The sequence below is a fragment of the Cricetulus griseus genome, chromosome 4 (genome assembly GCF_003668045.3).
Source record: "Cricetulus griseus strain 17A/GY chromosome 4, alternate assembly CriGri-PICRH-1.0, whole genome shotgun sequence".
Taxonomy (NCBI): domain Eukaryota; kingdom Metazoa; phylum Chordata; class Mammalia; order Rodentia; family Cricetidae; genus Cricetulus; species Cricetulus griseus.
Window position 1 is genome coordinate 226,603,595 of NC_048597.1, and position 13,485 is coordinate 226,617,079.

At 52.5% G+C, this 13,485-nt stretch overlaps 1 protein-coding gene across 10 annotated transcripts in view; it reads right to left on the minus strand.

Moving 5' to 3' along the window:
• Scn5a (sodium voltage-gated channel alpha subunit 5) overlaps positions 1-13,485 on the minus strand; it is a 75,879-nt gene that overhangs the window by 36,524 nt on the left and 25,870 nt on the right. For all 10 annotated transcript variants that reach the window (XM_035444062.1, XM_035444057.1, XM_035444055.1 and 7 more), the window contains exons 10-13: positions 12,390-12,569; positions 11,352-11,723; positions 7,269-7,401; positions 6,210-6,448 (exon numbers count right to left, since the gene is read on the minus strand). In XM_035444062.1, the coding sequence (XP_035299953.1) occupies positions 6,210-6,448; positions 7,269-7,401; positions 11,352-11,723; positions 12,390-12,569 (924 nt within the window). The remainder of the gene's footprint in view (positions 1-6,209; positions 6,449-7,268; positions 7,402-11,351; positions 11,724-12,389; positions 12,570-13,485) is intronic.

Genomic DNA, 13,485 nt, shown 5'->3' on the forward strand with positions numbered 1-13,485 from the left:
ACAAAAAAAATTCTTTTGAGCTTAATTTTTTTTTTTTAATTTCTTAGTTCTTGACTGTGAACTCTCTAGACAACAGTATCACGGTGCAATGCCCAAGGCTGGACACGTCCTCCCAGAGGCATTCCTGAGGGACCCAGGATGGCTTCCCTGGGCTTGTTGACTTCATATCCAAACTGCCTGACATTGGTTTATGCTATATGGGAGCCTGTGGTGTTGGTGGGCAGCCATAACACAACCCAAGACCCTGAAGGATGCCAGACTGGCGGGGTATGGTCCCCAGAGAAAGGTGTGTCTGCTGAGGTTATAGCTGCAAAGTCAGGGGTCCATAGGAGCTAGCCTGGCCATGGTGAGGAGATAGTGTCTGGCCTGAGGAGACACTCAGGAGGGTGGTAGTCAGAGTGTCCTGGGAACTGTACCAGGCCCGCAGCAGGCATGAAGCCATGGGAGCTGAAGGCACACCACTGGGGTCAGCTATCAGCAGGGAGGTTGTCTGGTCTGGGTACCCTCGGGGGACTCTGCCAAAAGCAGATACTGGCATGGCTTCCCTCTCTGTTCAGATGGAGTTCTGAGAAGGTGGCTGGGGGGACCTCACCACACACCAGCCCCATCCTCACTGCCCAGAAAGAACCATTTCCCAGAGGGGACCTCAAAATCCTCCAGGTTCCACCCAAATATACAGGCTGTCCTCTGCTCCTCCCGCAGCACGCAAGCCTGTTCCAACGGTTTCTCCATGTCACAGGCCCCAACTCCACGCGGCTGCCCTATCTCTCTACTCCACCCACAAGATTCTCTCCCTTCAGGCCTGTTCAAAAGTCACTGAGTCCATGGTTACCTGTGTAATAGGCCCCTTCAAGCACATTCCTTGCCTGTCCCCATCACAGCCTAAGAACCATCTGGGCATATGTAGCGAGTCTTCTCTCTTTTGAATAAGCAGCAGTTAGATTTTTGACCTGCAGGCCACATGTCCTCCATCTGGTACCACTATGCTCATTTCTGGGCCTTGTGGGAGCTTTATATGCCCAGACTTAGTCCTTGTACAGCTGTGCTCAGGCCCCCCCACACCCCAAAGCACTCAGCTGCCCTGAGAGCCCCTAAGAGGGGTCACTGGCTTCCCCTTCCTTCAGCACACAGGCTTGGACTCCCTAGAACCTGCCTGGGCACAGGAGAGTCGGTTTGTAACTAAGGCCTGTCCGATGCGCCCCTGAGTGTTCTTCCTCAGTTCAGGGAGCAGGCCCAGCAAAGGCTCCTGCTCTCCACTTTAACCAGGTTCCCAGCTGTTTGTCTAGCAAGATAACTGATAAGAAAAAGACCAAAGAGATGCTTGAGACAAAACCCACACGGTCCTTTGGGATCAGCAACATCTGTTGAACCTTGTTAAATACTGAGTCTGGGGAACCATAGATCTACTGAACCTTCATTCTGACTAGATGCTGTTCTGGAGCACAGGGTGGCTGTCCTTCGTATATCCTGGGAACACCTAGAAAGCCTTGAAATAGGAGAGCCCCGACCCTGCCCTAGAGACCTGGGTAGCTCAGATACAGGGACTTTAATTATGTGTCTATAGGTGGGTATGTGCACATGAGTGCAGGTGCATATGGAGGCCAGAAGAGGGCACCAGCTCCTCCAGAGCTGTAGTTACAGGCTATTGTGAGTTACAGGATATTGTGCTGTAGCCCCATACAGGGGCTTTTTAATACTTGACTCTGGCTAAACTCGAGAAGTGGCTGAAATCTGGCTCCAGACCTTCTCCTCTTTGGCTAGGATCACACCACGCATGCTAAAGTCACAAAGAGTACAGCTGACGGTGATGATGCGTAAGGAATGGCAACCAGACGTGTGGGACAAAGAAAGCTCTGGTGCCTCGTGGTCTTAGCCCAGCTTCTCCACCTGAATGGGCACATATACGAGACGGGAAACCCAGGAGTTAGGGTTAGGGAGTGTGAAGTGGACTCTCCATGTGGAGCGCGGGGAGAGTGCCGTCAGCACATGTACTGTAACTCCCGAGTGGAGCTGAGAGCGCCAGGCCGAAGGAAGGGCCGCTTCAGATTTGAAAAGCACAGGTGTTTGGTGGGCTCTCAGCATGGCTTCCTACTTTCCAACTCCTCAGCAGGAGGAGATGGTGGAGACTTCCCAGTAAGTGGGAGACTTCCAGGGAACCTCAAGTGTGGGGTTTGGGGCTTGAGAGATGATTCTACTGTTAAAAGCACAGACTGCTCTTCTAGAGTATCAAGTTCAATTCCCAGTGCCCAAATGGCAGCTCATAACTGGATGTGATACCAGGTCAGGGGAATCTGACGCCCTCTTGTGGCCTCATTGGGAACTGCACACATGAGGTGCACATACAGGCAAAACACTCAAACACAAACAATTAAAAAAAAAAAACACTTTTTTTTTTTTAAAAAAGGGGGTTCTTTTGAGTTAGGGTTTCACATAGGCCAGGCCAGTCTTGAACTTGAACTCTTTCCTGAGACTACACAATTCACACTGTAAACCTGAGCTTACCATGCGACACTCTGGCTCCTTTCCATGCTAATTAAACACAATTTACAGAGTCCCTCTGTTTTCTATTGTTGTTGTAGCATCTGTGGCACATTCTACGGCAGAGATACACCGTTATAGTTTAACCAATTCTCCAAGATAGACAGTTTTCTCTGTTAGAAAGACTGTCACAATAAATACCATTTTGCAGACATACTGTTCAATTCTTTTCATTGGATAGAATTTTAAAAATGGAATGGTGTCAATGACCATCATTAGGGATTCTGATGTGGCTAACTGATCCTTAGAGACAGGTTTTAACCAACTACATGAGCAGCGTGTGATAAGTATCTCCCTCTAACTGCTAATCCGGTGTTTCTGTTCCCAGCACACAGCTGTTTTATCAGCCATTCCTTTATTTTTGTATTTCTTTCTTTGCCAAACTGCTGCTCATTGCCTTTGATAATTGTCCTATTACATTGTTTGCTTATGTTTTAGATTAGAGATGTTACCTTCCAGTCTGCTATATGTATTGCTGTAATTTTCCTGGCTTGTCATTCACTTTCATTTTTATTTTTTTTTAAGTTAAGAAATAATTTAAGAGCTGGGCATGATGGTGCATGCCTATAAACCTAGAACTGAGGGGTGGGGCTGAAGGATCAGGAGTTCAAGGTCATTCTCAGCTAATATTGTGAGTTCAAGGCCCACCCCAGGATACATTACCTATGCTCACTGGAGACATGCCTGGAGAGTCTGTCCCAATCAAGATTACCATCCTACTTTATTTTAGTGGTTTTGTCTCTTTACAATAATATTTAAGCCACTTGGACTCTATTAAATTCAAGAAAACCAAAGCCTTTCATAGTAGCAATAAAGCTATCCAAACAGCACAATGCACAACTGTTACCAATAACCGAGTGACAGGTTTAGCACAACTGTCATTCACTCACAAGCTGACGGTTCAGCACAGCCACCAAGATTCTTCATCACACACAACTGCTGCCAAGTCCTACCCAGGAAGTCTGCGATCCGATTAAATCCCACAATGACCACCCGATGACCTCTTAACACCTGCAGGTGCGCCGTGGGATCCAAATGCTGAGGTGTACCAAGGACCACTCAACACCCACGGCTGCACCACGAGATCCCCATGCTGAGGTGTACCTCTCCCTAAACTTGCAAGAAGGAAAGTACAAGAACAGCCAAATGGGCTCAAATGATTGGGAAAACGTTGAAAAAAAATCTGCAAATTACCACTTAAAGTTGTGGGTTTGTGAATCAAGTGTGGAAGCAAATAGCCACAGGTTGCAATGTGTGTGAGGTCTACCTGCCGGTGTGAAGCACCTGGGCAGCTGGGCCACGTCTGCTGTGAGACAGACCTGAGACCCAGCTAGGGGCCTCTCCACCGGCTGGACTCTGGCCAGTCCTTCTGAGGACCTCTGGAGAGGAGCTGGCTATCTCCCTGTGCCAGGACATAGAAGATGCATGCCTGGTTTTACTCCACATACCCCCTCCTGCCTCATTGTGTCCATCTGTGCAGTGAAGAGGCTGAATTTGCAGAGCTTGATGTAGTCTCAGGAAAATCACCTGAAGGAAGCCAGGTATCTTGACTTCTGGGGTCAGTGTCTTCAATAATAACAACAGCCACCACCACAACCGTCACCCATGCTGAGGGCTTGTTGTTCAGCAAGGGAGGACAGCATGTTATAGTCAGCCTCATTAGCTGCCGATGAGGTCCATATTGTCTGATTCTTGCATTTACTAAATTCAGCAAATACTTATTGTGCCAATTACCAGGACTAAGTACTTTGCTTGAGGTCTCTAGTTAGTAAGGGCTGAGTCAGAAATCAAATCTGGTTCTGTGCATTCTCAATTAGACTCACTACATTCAGTCATCCATCTGTCCATCTACCCACTGACCCAGACATCATCCATCTGTCCACCCACTGACCCAGACATCATCTATCTACCCACCCACCCACTGACCCAGACATCATCTATCTATCTACCCATCCACTGACCCAGACATCATCTATCTACCCATCCACTGACCCAGACATCATCTATCTCCCTACCCACTGACCCAGACATCATCCATCTACCATCCACTAAACCAGCCATCATCCATCTACCCATTCACTAACCCAGACATCATCCATCTACCCACCCACTGACCCAGACATCATCTATCTACCCACCCACTGACCCAGACATCATCCATCTACCCACCCACTGACCCAGACATCATCTATCTACCCACCCACTGACCCAGACATCATCCATCTACCCACCCACTGACCCAGACATCATCTATCTACCCACCCACTGACCCAGACATCATCTATCTATCTACCCATCCACTGACCCAGACATCATCTATCTATCTACCCATCCACTGACCCAGACATCATCTATCTCCCTACCCACTGACCCAGACATCATCCATCTACCCACCCACTAACCCAGACATCATCTATCTACCCATCCACTAAACCAGACATCATCTATCTACCCACCCACTAAACCAGACATCATCTATCTACCCACCCACTGACCCAGACATCATCCATCTACCCACCCACTGACTCAGACATCATCCATCTACCCACCCACCCACTGACCCAGACATCATCCATCTACCCACCCACTAACCCAGACATCATCTATCTACCCATCCACTAAACCAGACATCATCTATCTACCCACCCACTAAACCAGACATCATCTATCTACCCACCCACTGACCCAGACATCATCCATCTACCCACCCACCCACTGACCCAGACATCATCCATCTCCCCATCCACTGACCCAGACATCATCTACCCACCCACTGACCCAGACATCATCTATCTACCCACCCACTGACCCAGACATCATCCATCTACCCACCCACTGACCCAGACATCATCCATCTACCCACCCACTGACCCAGACATCATCTATCTACCCACCCACTGACCCAGACATCATCCATCTACCCACCCACTGACCCAGACATCATCCATCTACCTACCCACTGACCCAGACATCATCCATCTACCCACCCACCCACTGACCCAGACATCATCTATCTACCCACCCACTGACCCAGACATCATCTATCTACCCACCCACGCTTTCCCTCCTTTTCTTTAAATACCATCCACCCACCTGTCTCCTGCTCTCTGATCATCCACTATATACCCAACTATCTTTCTCTACCTTTTCCTACTTAACATCCATTCCCGTCCTCTCGTTCCCCCATCTCTAGTCATCTGTCCACCCCTTTGTCTCCCTTTCCTCTCTCCCTATTTAATTATCCCATCTGGTCTTCCTTTCAGCCTTACTTCTCTCTACTCTTCCCTCCCCCTCCCCAGTCACTCGCCCTTGCTTCCCCATTCAATAATGTCCACCTGTCCAGTCCCCTGCTGCACAAGGACAACCCCATCCTTCCTGCCCTTCCTCCTCTGTTCAGTCACCATTAATCTCACGTCTCCACACGTTTCCGATGCCCGCACTCACTGCTGCTTTGCAGCATTGGAGCACACCCATAAGCTCAAGCCCTGGTCTCCCACTGCAAATTTACACACCTTTGCTCCCCCAAACCTGACTTTGTCATTTCCTCCTCCAAGATGTCTTCTATGACTCACACCTTCACAAAGCCCCTGTGATGTTCAGAGTCCCCTCCCCCGTGAAAGCCTCGCTCTTCAGGGATGCCCAGTTAAGAGTCGACGGCGCGTGGTCCTTACCAGGTTTCCGACCTGCAGCATCTCCTCAAACTCGGCTGTCATGTTGTAGTGCTCCAGAGCCATGAAGAGCGTGTTCAGCACAATGCACATGGTGATAGTGAGGTCAGCAAACGGGTCCATGACCAAGAACTTCACTTTCTGCTTGATGGACATCCAGAGTGGGCAGCACTCCCAGATTAGGTAGCGCTGGGCAAAGCGGTTCCAGCATGGTGGACACTTACGGTGGGACTCCTCCAACTCTGAGGACAGCCAGGGAGTTAGTTAACCGGGCTTGCTGAGCAAGTTGGCTGCACCTGGTGGCATTCTAGAAAGGTCTTGGGACTTGCATGGGGGAGATGGCAGGGTGGCAAAGTGACACTGGGGGATGGCTGGGGAAAGGGTGGCCTGCGTCTCAGCTCTTTCCTCTGGAACTGTGGGAGGAAACAGCTGCATGGATAGGGAACTAAGATGGATATGGGGAAAGTAAGATAGGACAGATTAGAATTAATGCAGGTTCATGTCAGATTGCTGTCTCCCATAGACACGAGACGGCTCAGAGCAGGACAGGCTGCAAATGAGGGCGGGAAGTGGAGCAGCCAAGTTCTGATATGAGGGTACACAGGACAGCCTGGGGTGGGGTTCTGGGATAGCGGTAAAACACAAGCATCTGTACCTGGGACACGGTGGCACCAAGAAGGTGCCCAGTTTGGCTCAGAAGTTGTGTGGAGTTGCGTAGGGCGGGACCAGCTGAGACGGATGCAGAATGGGGAGGACACAGGAAGGACATGCAGGAGACAGGGTAGCTCTAGACGGACTGGGGGATGTTCGGGAGAGGGCTGGGTGAGATGGAGAGGGGCCTGGGATGGTCCAGGACAGAGGTGGGAAACCTAGGAAAGAGGTCCAGAACCACAGAGCCCAAAGAACAGGAGAGAACATTCACAGACGGAAGAGAGGAAGAGACGTCTGGGGACGGTACGGAGGCCCGAGGGCAGCGGCAGGCAGAAGACACGGAGGAGGCTGGAATGGAGGTGGGGGGGGCGGGGAATGTGGGGGAGGTTTAGAGGACACTGGGGCACTGACCTTCCAGGGCGCTAGTGAGGACACTGACAGCACTGAGAGCCCGCTGCCGTGCTCCAGGCTCCTCAAAGCCATCTGCACATGGAGCCTGTGGGGTCAGCATCTGGGGCCCACCTGGGTCCTCTGATGGCGTGGTCTGCATGCAACCAGGAGACATACATTAGCCTGGGAGGGGGCCCAGGCTGGGGAGGACTGAGAAGGCAGAGTTGTCTTCCTTTTGTGCTGTGTTCTTTCAATTTTAAAACTGCATTTATTGACTGTTGACGGTTTACATGTGTGTTTGCACATGCGGAGGTCAGAGCACAGACAAGTAGCGGGAGTCAGGTCTCTGCTTTGGCCAGTGGGTCTCGGGGACTGAACTCAGGCTGCAGAGGTCGGCAGCTACTGCCTTTACTCAGTCAGCCATCTCTCTGCCCATTTGTCTCCTTTTGGGGACAGGGTCTCATGTAGCCCAGGCTGGCCTTGAACTTTTGACACGTAGCTGAGGATATCCATGACTCCCAATCCTTCTGCCCTTACCTCCCAAGTGCTGCTGGCGGTATAGGTGTACACCACCATGTCTAGTTCGTGCTGTGCCGGGGAGCAAACCCAGGACTACAAGCTAAGCACGCTCTCTAGCCACTGTCATTGGAGTCCCAAGGAGGGTGGTCTTGATGGGATACTGGATGCTGGACCTGGAGAACCAGCCCCACGCCCGCTGCCAATTCCCCATCTGTGTTCCTCCTGCCCGCCGTCATCTCCTTCCTTCTGTGTCAGTGTGCATATGCCATCTGGGCCCTTCCAGGGCCAGAGGCTGCCACACGCATCAGTACACGCAAACACGATCATGTGATCAGTACACGCTAACACGATCATGTGATCAGTACATGCTAACATGATCGTATGCATCACTACATACAAACATGATCATGTGATCAGTACACGCTAACATGGTCATGTGCATGCAAACACGATCTTAACTAAAGCTCTTTCTAGTTAAAGGCAGAAAGAGGCTGAACAAAACCTAGCATACCCTAGGACAGTGTTCACAGAAACAGAAAGAACACAGAGCTTAGTTGAGGCTGGTGGCAGGCCATGTCACTCAGAGGAAGTGTGGCTTCCTTCTCCCTTCTCAGAGGAAGCTACTCAGAAAATTTCAATTTTTAATGATTGTTTTATTTTTCACGTAAGTGTTTTGCCTGAATGTATATGCCTGTGCACTATCTGTGTTTCTGGTGCCCACGGACACTAGAAAAGGACAGTGGATGCCCTGGAACTGGAGTTACAGAGAATTATGAGTCTCCACACGGTTGCTGGGAATCGAACGCTGGTCCTCTGGAAGAGCAGCTCAGGCTCATAACCACGGAGCCTCTTAAGCCGCTACCTAGAAATCTGTAAATGGTCCCGAGAAGCCTTGTCTTGTAATCTATCTTCATGATTTCTTTCACACACACACCAAACCTGCAGAGAGATGGTGTTGGCTGCAGCGCCATCCCTGATACCGAAGCAAAACGACCAGCCAATAGGAAGGTTACTACCATCGATCATGGCGACAGCCCAGCCCTGAACTCTGATACAGACAACAATGAGAAGCTGACCTGGGCACACTCCCATGGGAACACCTCCAGGACAAAAAAGCAAGACAAGGATCTGAAGGATAAATGCTCAACTGTTAAAGTGCTGACACTGCTCAGAGTGGAAAGGGACAGGCAGGTCCCTGTTCACGTCATGAACTTTTGAATCACGGGGCGGGGGGGGGGGCGCTTCCAACAATCACTTGCAAGCAGAGAGACCCTGGCAGCAGAGTTGCGGGCTGTCTGACGGCAGCAGCTGGTGGGCAGGCACTCTGTGGGCTCTCTCAGAGCCAACCTGAACCAGACAGGGCTCCTCCTGCCTCCCCATGCCGACTGGAGCACTGTGTACCCAACACAGGGCTCTGTTTGCAGACTAGAAATGGGTTCGCCCGGGACCAGCCAGGAGTGGGGAAGGCATTCCCAGGGGCTTCTGCCTGCTAATCTCTTTGACTTTTCAAATGTCTCCATCTTGGTCGCTAATTCCTTTAACCTTACAGACGACTCCATCTTGGCCCGCTAATCCCTTTAAAGTTACAAATGGGCCCCGCAGAAGTGAGAATGGGTGAAGTCAGAGTTCCCGGTAATGAAGTGTGTGAACTCGGATTCCTCCCGACATGTGCAGCACAATGAGATGATTTTCTCCCTAATGGGATTAGGAAATTCTATTAGCGCTCCTGGCTGCTGAGCTCTGCCTGCCAGAGGCTGGGGCTCCAGAGCGGGGCCTGTGAGCTCAGGGCTCCTGGAAGCCACATACCCCACCCTCCAGGTAAAGGGTCCCGAGGGACACAGATGACTCTGCAACCCCTCTGGGTCTTTAGGTTTCCAGCCTTAACTTCCTGTATAGGACCCGGACATTGCCAGTGCATCCCAGAAGCCTTTGCTCACTCTCGCCAACAACACATAGTAACGGTAACATGCCCTGGACCTGTTTCAACACTCTTGGTCCAACCACCTGCTGACGTACACGTTAAATCTGATTTCCACTTTGCAGGAAATGGAGGCCTCAGATGATTAACGGCATAAAGTCCTACAGCTAGTGGCCACGCGCCCCTCCCACCTCCCCACCCCTCCTCTTCACACCCCTCCCCTTCACACCCAATCCACCTCCCCACCCCTCCCCTTCACACCCCTCCCCCTCAACCCCCTCCCTCCCTTCACACCCTCCCCCTCACACCCCCCTCCCCTTCACACCCCTCCCCCTCACACCCCCTCCCTCCCCTTCCACCCCCTCCACCCTCCCACCCCTCCCCCTTCACACCCCTCCCCCTCAACCCTCCCCCTCACACCCCCTCCCTCCCTTCACACCCCCTCCACCTCCCCACCCCCTCCCCTTCACACCCCTCACACCCCTCCCCCTTCCTGATCAAGATTCTATCATCAGTGGTTTCCTCAGATAGTCCCTCTCCTCTGTCCTGCACATGTGTGAGCACACTTCACTTTCCTGAACAGTCTGTCCAGGCACTGTCTGTGGAGTCGCAGGGGCCAGCACAACACCTGTGGCCAACTGGGTAGTCACCAGCGTGCCACTGACAGGCCTCTCATGACTAGCACCTTGCTGACAATGGCTCTAACACTGGCTTCCTCTGTCTCAGCCACACTGACCGCATGGTGCCACAAGGAAGACAGGCTCTCCTCTAGGCTGTCTGCGCTTTTGCTGTCTGTGACACACTTGGTACTGATAGCATAGGACTATGACATTTTAACAGTGCCAGCCACGTCCTGTATGCCTTTAGTCCTGTCCACATCAACCACTTTCATGTCCCCAGTGGTCCCAGGATGGGTATTGTTTGCCCACTATACAGACTCGAGGTGCAGAGGGTTAAAAAAAACTTGCCAACAGCCATCCAGCCGGTAAGCTGCAATCTGGAATCCAAACCTAGGTTAATGTCAAGAGTTTAGGTATCAACTACTCAGCACACCAGCCCCTCCCCCCTGTAGAAGGCAACCTGGCTCCTCTTCTTGTGGTCACTGCTTAAATGCCTCCTAGCAAGTGTGTTGGGGGTTCCTCTCTCCTTTCCGCAGTCCCTACTCCCAACACTTACTACCTTGGCTGGCATCGAGTTACAAGTTAGTGACTATTTCTTACTCACTGAGTAACTGTTGTCTAGAATCCCGAGTGTCCCTTTGCCACCTAGCCTGGATTGCTTGTTCCAGACCCACTGATCCAGAAGACACCAATACAGCAATGCCCTCTGGGACACTGGGCATCTTGGCACTGATACTTCATCAAGTGTGAAATACCGGATTCCCTTATTCCTACATTGCCCTACGTGTTCACACATACATTTTCTTCCCTCCCTCTCCCCTCCCCGACTGTCTGCCCAGTTGACAGCAGGGGAGGGGGAGATGTTCTGGGGGTGGGGCACACAGTAGGTGTTTGATCAACAGAAACTATGGCGGGGAGAGATATTCTGGGAGTAGTGCACACAGTAGGTGTTTGATCAACATTTGGTGAGTAGTTTTGAACCTAATACTCAGCATTAGTTTGGGAGACAGATCTGGGCTGATGCCTATAGGCCAGGGGCAGGCTCACCGTGTCTGGGGGTCGTTCCAGCACCATAGGGCGGAGAAGGTGGCTCCCTGGGGAGGTGGCCTCTGCATCGCCTGCCCCCAACAAGGAAACTACCCCATTGCAGTCCACAGTGCTGTTTCTTTTGCCATTGAGGACATGACCAGGAGCAGAGGTTCCAGGGCTGTGCTGTCCTTGGGCACTGGGATGGCGCAGGGGCCAGGGCACCAGCAGCGACGTGCGGTGGCTCTCACTCTCCCCTGCAGTGCTGTTCTCGTCATCTGCAAAATCCGCCTCAGAGCCCTGGTCCCGTCTTCGAAAGGTGAAAATGCTCCCTCGGCTGGAGCGGGGCTTCATCGATGTCCGGCTAAGTCCATGGGTAAGGCTGAGTCGATTCTGAGGGCATAGGGATGGTGTTGTAATCCACAAGCCCATGCTTCTGCCTAATAACTCTCACGGTGTCAGCCTCCTAACTCACATTGTCAGCCACCTAACTCACAGTGCCAGCCTCCTAACTGTCATGGTGTCAGCCTCCTAACTCACGGTGTCAGCCTCCTAACTCACGGTGTCAGCCTCCTAACTCACGGTGTCAGTCACCTAACTGTCATGGTGTCAGCCATACTCAGTTTCTTAGCGCACTGAGGCTTTTGCTGGCCGCAGGGGAGCTGGGTGGGCTGAGGTAGGTGCTTGGGAGAGGTGGGGTATCTGCTGTTTCAACACTTCATGTCTGTATCTCTGAGCCTGAAGGTGGGACCAGGCTCGGCAGCAAGAGGTAGGACCAACACTAGGGCCCTCTGACCCCACAGCACAGCCCGGCCCCCAGTCCTGGCCTCCATACTTGAGGACTAGCTCCAGGTATGAGCCGTCTCCTCCACTTTTAAGAATGGATATGGGACACTGGAAGGGCTGCGAGGGGTTCAAGGATGCCTTTCTTAGAGACCAAGCTTGGGGCTGTGGCCATGCCAGGGGCCCACCATGATTGGCTGATGGGGAATGTACTGTGTTGGCGGAAAGATTTATCGTAACAACTGGCTCTGCAAGCCAAAGCCACACGGGGATTACCAGTGCTCTGGGACCATCTTCCGAGTCGGACTTGGGGAGCCTGTCATCCCCACCATCCTCTGTCCCTGAAGACAGTCGCTTCCTCCTCTTGCTCCTTCTGTCATGGTTGGTGACTGGGGCCAATGGGGACATCTCTAAGGAGCTACGGGACACAGTGTCCACACCCCTGATGGTGAGAGCCTGAGAAAAGATGGAAGAAGAGTGATTTGGTTCTGCAGAGGCCTAGCGTAGTCACAGGCTTAGACAAGCCATGTGTCTCTCAGTGCTTTGGTGGTCCTGTCACTGAGCAGGCTCCCACACTTGACTCAGACCCCAGGCAGACCCACAATGCCTTGAGAAAGATCAGAACCTGGAACAGGGAGCAAGCAGCTAAGCAGGGATGTGGAACAGTTGAGCTGATGGTGTTGGTGAACAGAGGAAACAGCAGAATAAAATGACAGGTGATCTTCTTGAAGGTGCACCTGGCCAGGAGGACCCTGGGGGGAGCACCATGGAGAACCTGGCCAGGAGGACCCTGGGGGGAGCACCATGGAGGACCTGGCCAGGAGGGCCCTGGAGGGAGCACCATGGAGGACCTGGTCAGGAGGGCCCTGGGGGTAGCACCATGGAGAACCTGGTCAGGAGGACCCTGGGGGGAGCACCATGGAGGACCTGGCCAGGAGGGCCCTGGGGGGAGCACCATGGAGGACCTGGCCAGGAGGACCCTGGAGGGAGCACCATGGAGGACCTGGTCAGGAGGGCCCTGGGGGTAGCACCATGGAGAACCTGGTCAGGAGGACCCTGGGGGGAGCACCATGGAGGACCTGGCCAGGAGGGCCCTGGGGGGAGCACCATGGAGGACCTGGCCAGGAGGGCCCTGGGGGGAGTACCATGGAGGACCTGGCAAGGAGGACCCTGGAGGGAGAACCATGGAGGACCTGGCCAGGAGGACCCTGGAGGGAGCACCATGGAGGACCTGGCCAGGAGGACCCTGGAGGGAGCACCAGGAGGCAGTAAACACACACAGATTCCTCCAAACTGGTTCCGTTTTCTAATTCCTTTCCGTGTGTGTACAGATCAGAAGTTAGCCTCAGGTGCTCTTCCTCGCGGACATCCA